This window comes from Labrus bergylta, chromosome 13 (assembly GCF_963930695.1).
Source record: "Labrus bergylta chromosome 13, fLabBer1.1, whole genome shotgun sequence".
Taxonomy (NCBI): Eukaryota; Metazoa; Chordata; class Actinopteri; order Labriformes; family Labridae; genus Labrus; species Labrus bergylta.
The window spans coordinates 21,288,256-21,303,184 of NC_089207.1; the positions used below are offsets into that span (position 1 = coordinate 21,288,256).

General features: G+C 44.0%; 2 protein-coding genes across 2 annotated transcripts in view; both read right to left on the bottom strand.

The window, feature by feature from the left end:
- The window catches only part of LOC109985139 (abl interactor 2), a 24,819-nt gene extending 22,231 nt beyond the window's left edge, over window positions 1-2,588 (bottom strand). The window contains 1 exon segment of the mRNA XM_065962470.1: window positions 2,105-2,588. Within this exon segment, the coding sequence (XP_065818542.1) occupies window positions 2,105-2,221 (117 nt within the window). The 5' untranslated portion in view covers window positions 2,222-2,588.
- A 145-nt stretch (window positions 2,589-2,733) lies between these two features.
- Window positions 2,734-12,447, bottom strand: LOC109985185 (transmembrane protein 237A). Its single transcript, XM_020635473.3, has 11 exons — window positions 12,176-12,447; window positions 8,296-8,377; window positions 7,266-7,394; window positions 5,926-6,031; window positions 5,661-5,815; window positions 4,425-4,545; window positions 4,066-4,257; window positions 3,614-3,687; window positions 3,446-3,533; window positions 3,226-3,347; window positions 2,734-2,932 (listed from the first exon to the last, which is right to left on the bottom strand). Exons 2-11 carry the CDS (start codon window positions 8,363-8,365, stop codon window positions 2,865-2,867), a joined length of 1,125 nt encoding a protein of 374 aa, XP_020491129.1. The 5' UTR covers window positions 8,366-8,377; window positions 12,176-12,447; the 3' UTR covers window positions 2,734-2,864.
- Window positions 12,448-14,929: the final 2,482 nt, after the last annotated feature.

Below are 14,929 nucleotides of genomic sequence, written 5' to 3' on the forward strand. Positions count from 1 at the left end.
ATTCAGATGGAGTTTATATCAAAGTTTATTTTAGCTAAGAGAGAAGCATCACCTGAGGGCTCTGAATGTGAAGTGTGGCTCTATTTTCAGCTCTCCCTGCTGCAGCCCACAGTGGACATGTGGGCGGTGTTATACTCAGCTCCTCAACAAACCCAGCTCCTGAACAAACCCAGCTCCTCAACAAACCGAGCTCCTGAACAAACCCAGCTCCTCAACAAACCGAGCTCCTGAACAAACCCAGCTCCTCAACAAACCGAGCTCCTGAACAAACCCAGCTCCTGAACAAACCCAGCTCCTCAACAAACCCAGCTCCTCAACAAACCCAGCTCCTCAACAAACCCAGCTCCTCAACAAACCGAGCTCCTCAACAAACCCAGCTCCTGAACAAACCCAGCTCCTGAACAAACCCAGCTCCTCAACAAACCGAGCTGATAAAAAGTAGAAAATGACGCTGGCGTTGTCAGCCCTTGGTCTTTTATTAGTGGAACGTGAATAGAAGAGGCGCTTCCGTATTTCTTTTCATGCACTGGCTCTCCTGTTTCGCTTAGCTGAACAGCCAATCAGAGAGATTCCTACCCCCAACCGCGCCAGTGATTCAACATGTGGAGTCGGACAAAAAAGGACAACTGGGGCCGACAGGGCGACAACCATTCACCGACGGCCTCCTTGGTGTGTCAGGGCCTGTGTGAGTCTGTTAGACCCCGTGTGGATCTGTATGAACGGGCTAATGAATGCGGCGTGACGCTTTGGCGGACGCTTCAACACACAGAGCAGAAATGTGATGAATATGAAACGTGGCGATGATGAACAGGTGTGTTAGAGAAAAACCAAGAGGGAGCAGTTGTCCATGACAGACAGACACACACACACACACACACACACACACACACACACACACACACACACACACACACACACACACGTCAGATGATTTTATTTCATTTGAGTCGCTTTGTATTACAGTAGACCCGGTGATGCACGTACATGCACAGTGCGAAGTGATCTGTCTTCATTATAAATCTTTTCCACTAGTGTTTGATAACTTCATCAGAGGGATCACTGTTATAAATGTGTAGCCTATATCTTTATCCATCTCTACGGATTGAAGATAGATCTAACATAGACGATAGACGATATCGGTATTGGTCCCAAAAAAAAACATATCGGTCGGTCCCTACATATTTTTATTATCATGGTTCATTGTAACTTTCAGAACAATGAAACTCTATAATAACTCTGTTACTGAAGAGGACAATCACATGAGAATTAAAATATTGTGGGCAGGAAGATTTTTGGTCATTTCGCACTTTGAGAAAATGTCACAAATTCGTATTTCAACTTACTTTTTAGTCAATATTTCAACTTTTCTCGATATCTCCACTTTATTCCCTAAATAGTATTTTAACTTCATTCTCATCATTTCGAATAGCTTTCAAGACAAAATTGACAATTTCTCAACATTTCTCTTTAATCGTGATATTCAGACTGTTTTCTTGAAGTGCATTATCATTATTTATTTACTCCTGTCTAAAGGGAAGTTTTAACAGGACCATCCTTTCCTGTCGCCTGCTTGTACACACACACCAGACTCCCTTTAACAAAAACCTAATTTTAATGACTCCCAACTCATCTGTAATGTCACACCTTTAAAACAGAGTTGTATAGAACATAAACGAATAAAAACGAATCCTCCTGTCGTTCGGCATCCGTCCAATAATGAAATTTAAGCAAAATTAAGTAAATATCAACTTTAAAACGAGACACGATATTTCAACATTCACGTCTCCTCCAACAGCGTTCAGGTAAAGCAGTTTTAAAAGTTGAATCTTTATAAAAAAAATAGACATGTTTGGTGGAGTATTTCAAAGCCGAACTGAAGATTAAGTCCTCTTTGTTCATAAAAAGTCTAAGTCATATTTTAGTTCAACTTGTTTTCTTTTTCTTTTACCCTTTTTTTTTTTTTATAAACGGTAATGGTGAAATAAGGGAGCTCGTCACTGTCATTCCATCACTCCCATCTCTAACCCTCCCACTCCTCCCAACTCTGCCCGACATCTCTCTTAAATGGACTCATTAACACCTGTTTTTAAACTTAAACTCGCACCTGGACATAGTTGCTCTCGCAGTACTCGGCCACTCTCTCCAGGTTGGTGAAACTGTCCAGTAAAGATCTCCGTCCGGCAGGAATTTCATCCTCCAGCAACATTTGCAGCTCCGCCATCTTTACATGATTTTACTACTAAAGCTGCGGCGAGCGCTGACTCGATGTATCCAGATGCCTTCATGGACTGTTGGAAATATCTGAACTCTCTCACCATGGCCGGGGAAAATACGGGAGAAATGGGAATTGTGAATGAGATGTGGCAGGAGCAAGCCAATAATTACATTGAAGACACTCTAGCAAGAACAGAAAGCGGCCTAATCCTTGTGGAAACCGTCACTTTTAAGACAAAAATACATTTCCCTGCTAAATCGTGTTATTGATCAGTTTTATGTAGCGCCCAGGTGATTTAATGGAAAAAAAGAGATCACTTTATAATATGGTCAAACCAATGAATAGTGTTGTCCCAACGAAGTGTCTCTAAAAAAATCACTGTTTTCTACATTGAAGTCGGGTTTTATGATCGTTTATCCAATTTACTACATTTTCTGACACGTGAAGTTGCTTGGTTGTCTTAGCAACAGCCCCATCTTGTGGTCAATGTCTGTAACACAACAACAAACGACAACTGCTACTGTACACACTTTATTTATTTTAAAAAAATCACACAGGAAAACAAAGTGCTAAATAAAATATAGTATAAAAACAAACATTAGACAGACAGACAGACAGACAGACAGACTGTTAAAAGATTTTCAGAGTTTCAGGCAGGGTTATCCATGTTCTCCTCTCCTCTGGGGTATGACTCCACTTCCATTGTCATCAAAAACTCTGCAAAGAAAAGACAACCATCACAATAAACTCTAAGCATATATGGAACCTACTTCTATGCCTCATAAGCAAGAATATAAATCATTCCTGTGTCTTGATAGGATGCATTTTATTTATTATTTCTTTGACATCTCATTATCATTTTGAGTATTTTGTCTTTAATACTTTAAATACATTAAGCAGAAAACACTTGAAGGTCGCTATCTGAGAAATGTTTCTACGAGTCAGTTCAGCCTGGTCTTCGTTGAGTTAACCTGACAGTTATGTTCAGGATGAATTCTCTGTAAATCTACCTTCTGTGTAGTCGATGTCCGGCCGTGTGGAGACGACAGCCCAGGCCATGCCCACCAACAGCGCCACCACCAGGTTCACCACAATCCAGGGCCGCAGGATCTGCTGCTCTGAACCTGGGGGCCTGCAGGAGGTGAGGGTAAGAATAAAAAACAATGAAAATACTTTAAAATATATATAAATATAAATACAGAACAGAGCAGGCTCACAGGAAGTTCTCACCACAGAGTCTCGTTGGCTGTAGGATAGAGGTTGATGCGGTCGCTGGTCATTTGCTGGCTGAGGGAGAGGATCAGGGCTATGAAATACACTGCACACAGAGAGAGGAGTTATTATAAAACATCATCTTCTTCATCATCATCATCATCATCATCCTGTTTTCAAACTCACAGAAAGAAGCCAGAGCAGCGGGGTCGAGAGTGAGGAATCCTCTCAGAGCCATGGAGGCTTTGGCCAGGTTCACTCTGCAGGTGAGAACACACTTTTATTATTATACTTATTTTAATGTAGTGAACCTATGAGCGACTTTCTCTGCCAACTGCAGGGCCTGCGTTCATTAAGGGTTGTTTTTGAGGGCAGATTTGTTCCATACTAGAGGCTGAACAGAACACTAGTCCTGATGTGCTTCACTCTTTTATCTCTCTAAATATATGTACTACATACTTCACCTTTAACTTTCACTCAGTTTGATAACAGAGCTTAAAATGTGCCCTCACAAACACACAAACACACACACACACACACACACACACACACACACACACACACACACACACACACACACACACACACACACACACACACACACACACACACACACACACACACACACACACACACACCTGTCGAAGGCGGACACGGTGCTGATGGCGAGCAGCAGGTAAAGCAGGGACTGGGCGGGATAAGCCAATGGGTGGTATTGGTTCAGCAGATTGGGTAGCGTGGTCATCTGCTCGCCCGCCAACACATACACAACTATGATGTTCCACACGGCGTACCCCGCCAGGAACCCGTGAGAGAACAGACCAATCACCCTGTAGAGGGAGAACATGTACACAAACACACCACATGAGTTATATAACAACACGGCAGGCACTGCAAATAAATATATATCACACACGGAGACGCTTCCTGCAGTGATGGCAGCGTGTGTGTGTGTGTGTGTGTGTGTGTGTGTGTGTGTGTGTGTGTATATACAGACCTGAAGCTGCTATGGACCTTCATGGCGACGTCTCTGGTGGTCCAGAGGGGTCTGGGGTCTAGGTAGTCGTCCATCATCTCAGAGTGTCGGAGATGATCGACTCGTTCTGCCTGGAAACGTCCTGCCAACACACACACACACAGACGCACACAGACACACACACACACACACACACACACACACACGCACACACACACACACGCACACACACACACAGAGGTACTTTCAGAGGTATGAAAGGGAAGCGGCTGTCGTTAACATCGGTGACGTGAATTAAACTTTTGCAGCTGAACTGAACCGTGCCAGGCCTGAGAGCCTAAATGGATCTGATTGGTCAGGTGAGGTGAGCTGCAGGTGACCCACATAGCTTACAGCACGGGGGAGGCAGCACGATGCCAACATGTTGGAGTTCCAAGTTTAAAAAGCGAGCTGTATGGCTGTTGTCGTCTTCTTACAGCCCCCTACTGGACTGGCAGTGTAGTGCAGTTACTTTTATTGGTTCTCCACACCTCATCGGCCTGATTTGAATAATTTAATAAAACAAAAAGAGCGCATGTTTAATAAAAACATGCGCTCTTTTTGTTTTTTCATGCTGTTTTATAAATTGCACATGTTCTGAAGTAACTCGCACACTTGTTTCTATGTGATTTAGTCATTTGCACACGCTTCTTATTCATATTTCGCTCTACAAATTGAACATGTTTTTCAGAACTTGCATGCACGTCTCTATTTAGAGATAAACTCTAAACTTATAAGGAGACCATTTTACACGGCGGCCATGTTGCCTTGACGTTATGCTGCGTTCCAGTTGATCTCGGAAGTCGGAAATTCCCACGTGTGGAACTGGAACGCCCCCTGAAGTCGTAATTACGTCTGGGAAACTCGGACAATTTTCAGTAACCCGAGTTCAGATCCAATATGGCTGCTATGTCTTTTTTTGTAATTAAATCAATCATACCGATGGTATCGTGCAAGTTCTCTCTGTGAAGGTGTTTTCATGAAACTGTCAGGTAGTTTGTTATCGTCTGGTATTAGCTATCAAAACAAAGGTACTCCTGGACGCGTCAATGTTGCTTTTCCAACTTGCAACTGGAACGCAGTTATCTCGGGTGTGACGTCATTATGCTTAAGGGTCGGAAACGCCCAAATGTAGTTGTCTTGTTTCTAGAGATAAATCAAAGAATATTTGGCTCCGGTAAGTTTCTTTGCAATATAACACTGCTGATTCACACTCACTGTTCCTCTCTACAAACACTCTTCCGACCGGCTGGCTCTGTCCGTGTGGGGCCGAGAACAGGGAATGCTGGGGGATCGGTGACTGGGCGTCTGTGACGATATCGTCGTCTTCGACTCCGAGGTCGTTGCTGTAGTGCTCCGTCGTCTTCGCCTTCCTGACACGAGAGACAAGAAGACGGAACTCAGATTCACCGTCACAAAGACAACACGTGGACTCATCCAGTACTTTGGTTTATTAGAAACGTGTTCTTATCGTAGCGCTCACTTCTTTCTTTTGGTCTTTCTGGTCACAGCGACGGGCGTCTCGTCTTCGTCGATGGCTGGCTCGGCCGTGTCACCGTTTGGCGTGTCGGCGTGATCTACTTCCTGATCTGAGAGGACAAAAAAATTACTCAGACATGTTTGAAAGAAAAACACTGGATGAAAAAGTGTTTTTTTATATTTTGAAATAAACACAAGGTTCACCGATGAAAAGATGAGCATTCAGTGGAGACCCCCCTCACTCCACTCCTGACCCTAAATCCCACCGATAAGTCACATAACCTACCCCAGGGCCCTTAGTTACCATAGCAACCAAACCAGCATCGCCACCTTCAACAGACGCAGGCTCAGTTCACACAAGCTCCAGGTAGTGACAACACTGATACTACCTACCCGACCACACAGCCCCTCTTGGCCCTCACAACTCAACCGTGTAGAACGATGGGCAGCTAGAGCCAGGACAGCATCGGGGTTGTCATGTCGGAACCTCCCGTCAAATTTCGCAATTAGTCCCACAACACCTCAGGAAGGCTGGACAGCTAACTCTGGCGTCCCAGAGCCACTCCCCTCAATTCTATCTGTCAATTCCCACCATGACCACACGCAGAGTTTCAATATCTTACCTACTTACCCACACGGCCGTCACAGTCCAAACAGCATCACCACCTTCAACAGACCCAGACTCCGCACATGCAAGCTCCAGGTAGAGATAAAGCTGATGCTACCTTCCTGCCACATGGCGCCTAATGGCCACCACAACCAAAATGCAACTATGTCTGATGCCAGCGTTACACATGAAAGAAAAACAGAAAAAAGTCTGTAGGGTATCAGAGAAAGAGGACGGGGGGAAGAAGAGCTAAGTTGAGAAAGAGGGAAACAGTTCTTTGTTATAAAAGTGGAGAAGATAAGGACACCTGTAATCCCTATGACGACCAGCAGGGCGCACTCTGCAAGTTGTAAGAAGGCGTCTGATCGTCTAGAAGCTAAAACATGTTCCTACTTATCAGTTGATTTGGTCCCTCAGTAAACATTTTCCTAACAAGTTTATGGTCAAAATCACATCTTCTTCAACATGGCATGATGTTCATTTAGTAAAGAAGGAAGAATGTGCAGTTACACTTTTAGGAGTGTCAACCAATTAATAAAGTAGAATGCTTCAAGATATCAAAATGATGTTTAACAAAGTAATGGGGAACAACAAAACGTTCTGCGTCTGATATTCAGTCTATGGTCGCTGCACCCGATCTGCATTTTATCTTCACCCTGTCCTGGAGGGTAAAGACAGGGTGAAGACCCCCCACCCCCCCACCCCCTCCTTGCAGCTCCTCCAACAGGAAGTCTTACCAATAGTAGCTGCTCTCTTCTTCTTCTTCTTCCTCTGTGGTGCTGGATCCTGCAGCTCTGGAGTCAAGGGTTCCCTGCTGTCTGATTGGCTCTTATTGGTCACTTCCTCCATCTCCATATCTAGAGCCACTGAAGAACGAACAGAACCAGCTGTCAGCTTGACATATTCTGTTGTTATTCGCCTCTTTAAACAGATTACAGAAGTGTAAAGGCCCTGACACACCAAGGAGATTGTCGACCTCTTACTCAATCCAAAGGGTTTACCAAGCGAGCACTAGCCAGGATGTAGATGAAGAATATTTGGTCTAAAACTTCATTTCAACCATTTTTTAACTGGCTAAAATACGTTTGTAACATCGCCGTGCTACAAAACAAAGTCACTTTGAAGGGTCTCCATGCTGGAAATGTTGTCTCAGCCTAACTTTCAGTCAACCTAACGACAGGCTGAGAGCTGGAGCTGAGGCGGGTTTTAATCCTCCTGAAAACATTACATCGTGCCCACCTGTCAATCAGGTCAGCTACACGCTTTATTGTGAATAACTCTTATCTTTCATCAAATCAAAACGGATGATGCTGAAGTGTAAAATGCTGCAGTTCCTCGAGTGTCCACTAGAGGCTGGCTGCAGAAGCACAGGAAGTCACAGACACACCCATTCTAAAAAGTCTGTTTTTACAGCAGAGATTAACATGAGTTATTCACAATAAGACGTGTAGCTGACCTGATTGACAGCGCAGTGTAACGGTTTAACAGGAGGCTTGAAACCCGCCTCAGCTCCAGCTCTCAGCCTGTAACTGAAAGTTAGTCTGAGACAGCATTTCCAGCATGGAGACCACCATCGATGGGACTCCAGTGACCCCTGTATGAACAGATGGGTGACTTCACTCGGGCTTCATGATGTAAACGTACTGAATGTCAGACGTTAGTGGAGAGACTCCTTAATTGGCTGCACAGAAACAATGAGCAGTATAAGGAGGACGGATTCTTTATAAAAAATAGTCTAAATTTGAGTCAGTATTTACAGACTCTCACCTTCTCCCTGCTCCTCGCCCACGCTGACCTCCTTCTTCGGCTTCTTCTTCTTGCTCTTGACCGTCGGCATGTCGGCGTGTCTCTGTGAAAGGATCAACAGCATAAAATGTGAAAGTCAATTACATTGATCACTCGGTGTGTGTGAGACCGTATCCCTTTAAGAGTTTTTTTAAGGTGTTCTATTTAGGTCAGTTAATTAGAGTTAAAGAGGATCGTACGGATTAATAGATGTGGACGCTGATTGGAGGGGATGAGATCAGTGTTTCCTGTCTTATTTTGTAGTTCTTGTCCCCCGTGTTTTTTCTCTTGTCATACTTCCTCTCCTGTCTGTTTTGCCTCCATTTTGATTTTCTTAATTTACCTCACCTGTGTCCTGTTAGTCTCACCTGTGTCCTATTAGTCTCACCTGTGTCCTGTTAGTCTCACCTGTGTCATGTTAGTCTCATCTGTGTCCTATTAGTCTTACCTGTGTCTTTAGTCTCAACTGTGTCCTGTTAGTCTCACCTGTGTCCTATTAGTCTCATCTGTGTCTATAGTCTCAACTGTGTCCTGTTAGCCTCACCTGTGTCCTATTAGTCTCACCTGTGTCCTGTTAGTCTCACCTGTGTCATGTTAGTCTCATCTGTGTCTTTAGTCTCAACTGTGTCCTGTTAGTCTCACCTGTGTCCTATTAGTCTTACCTGTGTCTTTAGTCTCAACTGTGTCCTGTTAGTCTCACCTGTGTCCTATTAGTCTCATCTGTGTCTATAGTCTCAACTGTGTCCTGTTAGTCTCACCTGTGTCCTATTAGTCTCACCTGTGTCCTATTAGTCTTACCTGTGTCCTGTTAGTCTCATCTGTGTCCTGTTAGTCTCATCTGTGTCCTATTAGTCTCACCTGTGTCCTGTTAGTCTCACCTGTGTCCTGTTAGTCTCACCTGTGTCATGTTAGTCTCATCTGTGTCTTTAGTCTCAACTGTGTCCTGTTAGTCTCACCTGTGTCCTGTTAGTCTTACCTGTGTCTTTAGTCTCAACTGTGTCCTGTTAGTCTCACCTGTGTCCTATTAGTCTCATCTGTGTCTATAGTCTCAACTGTGTCCTGTTAGTCTCACCTGTGTCCTATTAGTCTCACCTGTGTCCTGTTAGTCTCACCTGTGTCATGTTAGTCTCATCTGTGTCTTTAGTCTCAACTGTGTCCTGTTAGTCTCACCTGTGTCCTATTAGTCTTACCTGTGTCTTTAGTCTCAACTGTGTCCTGTTAGCCTCACCTGTGTCCTATTAGTCTCATCTGTGTCTATAGTCTCAACTGTGTCCTGTTAGTCTCACCTGTGTCCTATTAGTCTTACCTGTGTCATGTTAGTCTCACCTGTGTCCTGTTAGTCTCATCTGTGTCTTTAGTCTCAACTGTGTCCTGTTAGTCTCACTTGTGTCTTGTGAATCTCATCTGTGTCCTGTTAGTCTCATCTGTGTCTTATTAGTCTCCCCTGTGTCCTGTTAGTCTCACCTGTGTCCTATTAGTCTCACTTGTGTCCTGTTAGTCTCACCTGTGTCCTGTTAGTCTCCCCTGTGTCCTGTTAGTCTCACCTGTGTCCTGTTAGTCTCACTTGTGTCTTGTTAGTCTCACCTGTGTCCTATTAGTCTCACTTGTGTCCTATTAGTCTCACTTGTGTCCTGTTAGTCTCCCCTGTGTCCTGTTAGTCTCACCTGTGTCCTATTAGTCTCACCTGTGTTCTGTTAGTCTCACCTGTGTCCTGTTAGTCTCACCTGTGTCCTGTTCGTCTCACCTGTGTCATGTTAGTCTCATCTGTGTCTTTAGTCTCAACTGTGTCCTGTTAGTCTCATCTGTGTCCTATTAGTCTTACCTGTGTCTTTAGTCTCACCTGTGTCCTGTTAGTCTCCCCTGTGTCCTGTTAGTCTCACCTGTGTCCTGTTAGTCTCACTTGTGTCCTGTTAGTCTCACCTGTGTCCTGTTAGTCTCACCTGTGTCCTGTTAGTCTCACTTGTGTCCTGTTAGTCTCACCTGTGTCCTGTTAGTCTCACTTGTGTCCTGTTAGTCTCCCCTGTGTCCTGTTAGTCTCACCTGTGTCCTATTAGTCTCACCTGTGTCCTGTTAGTCTCACTTGTGTCCTATTAGTCTCACTTGTGTCCTGTTAGTCTCCCCTGTGTCCTGTTAGTCTCACCTGTGTCCTATTAGTCTCACCTGTGTCCTGTTAGTCTCACCTGTGTCCTGTTAGTCCCACCTGTCTCATGTTAGTCTCATCTCTGTCTTTAGTCTCAACTGTGTCCTGTTAGTCTCACCTGTCTCCTATTAGTCTCACCTGTGTCCTGTTAGTCTCATCTGTGTCTTTAGTCTCAACTGTGTCCTGTTAGTCTCACCTGTGTCCTATTAGTCTCACCTGTGTCCTATTAGTCTCACCTGTGTCCTGTTAGTCTTACCTGTGTCCTGTTAGTCTCACCTGTGTCCTGTTAGTCTCCCCTGTGTCCTATTAGTCTCACCTGTGTCCTGTTAGTCTCACCTGTGTCCTGTTAGTCCCACCTGTCTCATGTTAGTCTCATCTCTGTCTTTAGTCTCAACTGTGTCCTGTTAGTCTCACCTGTCTCCTATTAGTCTCACCTGTGTCCTGTTAGTCTCATCTGTGTCTTTAGTCTCAACTGTGTCCTGTTAGTCTCACCTGTGTCCTATTAGTCTCACCTGTGTCCTATTAGTCTCACCTGTGTCCTGTTAGTCTTACCTGTGTCCTGTTAGTCTCACTTGTGACCTGTTAGTCTCATCTGTGTCTTTAGTCTCACCTGTGTCATATTAGTCTCACCTGTGTCATATTAGTCTCACCTGTGTCCTGTTAGTCTCACCTGTGTCACTATAGACCTGTTTCCAACAAGCAGTCAGGTTTGGTTCAGGACCTTCCTATATGTAAGTGTTAAATACTTATGTTTGGAAAGTGGACTATTCAGATGAGAAATGCACATCACACAACATTTAGTCAAACACTATCCATTTGATGCAACGCGTTTCAGGTTTTCAATCATCTCTTTTAGTCTAATATTAAAGGGAAGAAGGGAGCCTGTTTGTGCAGCCCAGTTGTGCTTGATCTTGAGGCTGAACCCATGAAAGAAACAACTTGCTCCTCTTTCTTGGATCATTTCAGGCTGGGATGCAGACCAGCCTCCTCCAGTCCGAGAGATGCTTCTTTTAAGGTCCCCAACAGGCTTTTTTGATACCGTTATTGTCTTACGGCTTTTTAAAAAAACTTAATGCAAAGAATTTTGATTTCATTGTAGCCCAGAATTTATAAATTACACATTACAAATGTTTAAATAACTATTATCTGCATATTTTCAGGGGTGCATATGTAAAAACGGCAAAAGACGCCAATTCAGCAGCACACTGCAGCTGTGCATCATGACAGTTGTGGCATGAACCTCTCTGCATACCAATATTCTCTGAATCTCATAGCGTTGCCTTTTTGAACATGCCAGTACTACGACTTTTACACAAATCAAACTGTGTGGCCGGCTGCTTAGCCAAATCCTGCTGCTGCTGCACTCCCCCAGTCGCGACACACCCCGACATGGAAAGGGGTGCGAGGGCCCTTCATCACCGCTTGCGGTTTTAATGATGTGTGCTATTATTTGGCATAATATATATATATTTTTAAAGCGATCATTTTCGTCTATTTTTCACCTGGGTTTAATGTTCCCCTCTGACAAAACAACTGGCCCCAGTTTGGCCCCCTCAGTAAAAGTGATCTAGAACCACCACTGGCCCTGTGCTTTGTACAGGCTGACCTATTTAAAGCCTGTCTTTTTTATGGAAGAACACATTGTTTCTTGATGAATATTAAATGTTTCTATGACATTGTATCTAACAGGTCAGGTATTTAAAAGTGTATTCCAGTGCTCACCTGTGCAGCCGACACGTCAGCGGCTCCCCTGCTGTCTCAGGTCTTGAGACGCTGAAGAGAGGTGTTAAAGGGACACGTCTCAGCTAAAAAACGTATTCTATTTATTTCTAAATCTGCTCTTTCTTTAATTTCCAAAACGTGGATTCAAAATGTCTGCCCGTCTCTGAAGTCTTTAGAATGAAAACTTCTAGGATCCCAAAGTGAGCAGAGTCGGCGTTAGCGAGAGGAGAAAGAGGCTCAGCTGCAGCATTAAGACGTGTTGCAGGTTTACAGTGACAGGTGGCACATGTGCTGAGCCAGGACAGCCTCCAGGAGCTCTGTGATTGGCTGGATCAGCTCTGATGTCGTCTGCTGGCAGAGTAGACGCTAATGACTCTTCACCCTGATTCTCCTAACAATCTTTTCTGCTACAGATCTAATGGCTCTTAAATCTGCAGCTCAGTCCTGCAGACAGAATCAGGCCGCTCTGAGGTCAGACAATTATTGGATCGGTGTTTTGTTTTTGTAAATCATATTCTTATCCTGCAGATTAAAACAAGAGGGCAACCTCATAAAGCATCACTGAGGACTGTTCCTGTTTGCACAAAGTTTTTAATCATAGCAAAGAACATTTTTATGTTGGTTCGAGTTGGTCTAAGTAAAAAAGTCGATCTACATTCCAACCCTCACCTGTTGACATGAGCTGTGGGTAGAGAGAAAGAATGAGATCGCAGATACAAGCGTCTGAAATGAGTTTCCTCTGGAGGGTTTCTTTGCTCAGCCTTAGAGAGAGGGGAAGAAGCTCAGACATTCAGGGGGAGCTCGGAGTAGAGCTGCTACTCCTTCACATCAAGAGGAGCCAGCTGAGGTGATTCAGGCATCGGATCAGGATCCTCCTGGTTCCCTCCCTTCGGAGGTTTTCTAGGCACACCCAAATGTTAGGAGACCCCAGGGTTAGACCCAGCGCTCGCTGGAGGGATTATATATCCCGTCTGACCTTGCAGCACCTTGGACTCGGAATAAGGTTTAATGTCCTTTAAAGTTTGTTGCAGCTTTAACATCGATAATAAAATCAACCTTTATGCAGATGACACTCTGATTTATGCATTGAACGCCACATTAAATCCCAATACTTTACAACCTGCCTCTTCTATCCCAGAGCTCCCAGAGGAGTCTGACCTTTCACTAAACATGTAAATTACTCCACAGTGACTGAGCAGATTCTTACCTTTCAGAGAAGAACTCGTTAACAATCTGATTTCAGTCGGTCAGTCCAAAGGCTGATGGAGCCAAACAAAGGGACCTAACGTTAGCCAGGAGGCTAGCGCTAACAAGTTTATTTATACCATATCCTGGGAGGATCGCCCAATCTCAGGGCCTTTAAGGGGCCAGACATCTCTGAAGACAGGCCTGCCAAAAAATATCAAGAAAACTCCTAAATCAAACAAATACATCAGAAATGCTTCCTTACTGAAATGTTACAAACATATTTGTTCAGTTCACACAGAGGGAAGGAGCTGGTAGTATTCCCTCCTCTCCTGAGCACCTGTCTTATGAAATAGATCATTTTTAAAGCTACAGTACCGATGATGCTATAGATCATTAAAATAACAAATGTTATCGTTTTAAAAGTACTTTTAAAAGAATATTTTGACAACCTTTAGTCTGTCTACCTTCCACTTCTTTCAACATACAGAAAGAATAAACTAACAGTTTTAATAACCAAATCTTCCATTTCACCATCACATGTATAAACTGCTTTAATACTTCTTGTTTGTATACATTATTCTTTCTCTGGCTGCTGAACGTAGGTCTCTGATCTCAGAGGTTCAGGTTGGTGATATTTAGTTAGTTAGAGAAACATCAGAATGAGCGTCGTGCTGTTCTCATTGTTAAAGTCAAACACAGCTGCTGTGTAAACCTGCAGACTGAGCAGGTGTGTGTGTGTGTGTGTGTGTGTGTGTCTGAGAAAACAGGTCAAAGTTAAAACCTTCACACGGCAGAAACCAGGTCAAGATGTCAAATCCTATTACAAACACACACACATGGACGCAGACAGGCACACACACGCATCTCAGAAAAACAAAGGTTATAAAAAAAGGTAAATTAACAACGAACGCTTCAACCAAAATATTAAATTCTGCATCAAATGAAAAGATTCTTTCCTTGTGAACTCACGATGTGTGTAATTCCCTTTAATCCTCCCTCACTATTAATCTTCTTACTCATGTTAATGTTGTCGATTTATTCGTATTTAACTTTAATTTAAAAATAATATTAACACAGGGAAACATTCATGACGAAGGAACGCCACAACAGCAGCGTTAAAATAACGATATGAAGTTCTTATTTCCTGTGTATGTGCTGATATCTGTCGTTTGACTAAACGTCTCTCTCTCTCTGCAGCTTGTATTGATGTCAGTAAAGCTGAATGTTGCAGTGAGAAGACGTTAATCCCCGTTAAATCTGCTGAGCTGCATCTGTCCTGCACAGGATTAACCTGACAGAGAGGAGGAGGAGGAGGAGGAAGAGGAGGAGGAAGAGGAAGAGGAGGAGAAGGAGGAGGAAGAGGAGGAAGAGGACGAGGACGAGGAGGAAGAGGAGGAGGAGGAAGAAGAGGCAGAGGAGGAAGAGGAGGAGAAGGAAGAAGAGGAGGAAGAGGAGAAAGAGCAGAGGAGGAGAAGGAGGAGGAGGAGAGGAGGAAGAGGAGGAGGAGGAGGAAGAGGAGGAGGAGGAAGAGGAGGAAGAGGAGGAAGAGGAGGAGAAGGAAGAAGA

Excerpts from the sequence above, each read along its gene's own strand:
- LOC109985185 (XM_020635473.3), bottom strand. The coding sequence starts at position 8,365 with ATGCCGACGGTCAAGAGCAAGAAGAAGAAGCCGAAGAAGGAGGTCAGC. Across the intron at positions 5,816-5,925 it reads AGAAAGACCAAAAGAAAGAA|GAAGGCGAAGACGACGGAGC; the intron begins GTGAGCGCTACG and ends CTCTCGTGTCAG. Across the intron at positions 3,688-4,065 it reads ACCGTGTCCGCCTTCGACAG|AGTGAACCTGGCCAAAGCCT; the intron begins GTGTGTGTGTGT and ends TCTCACCTGCAG.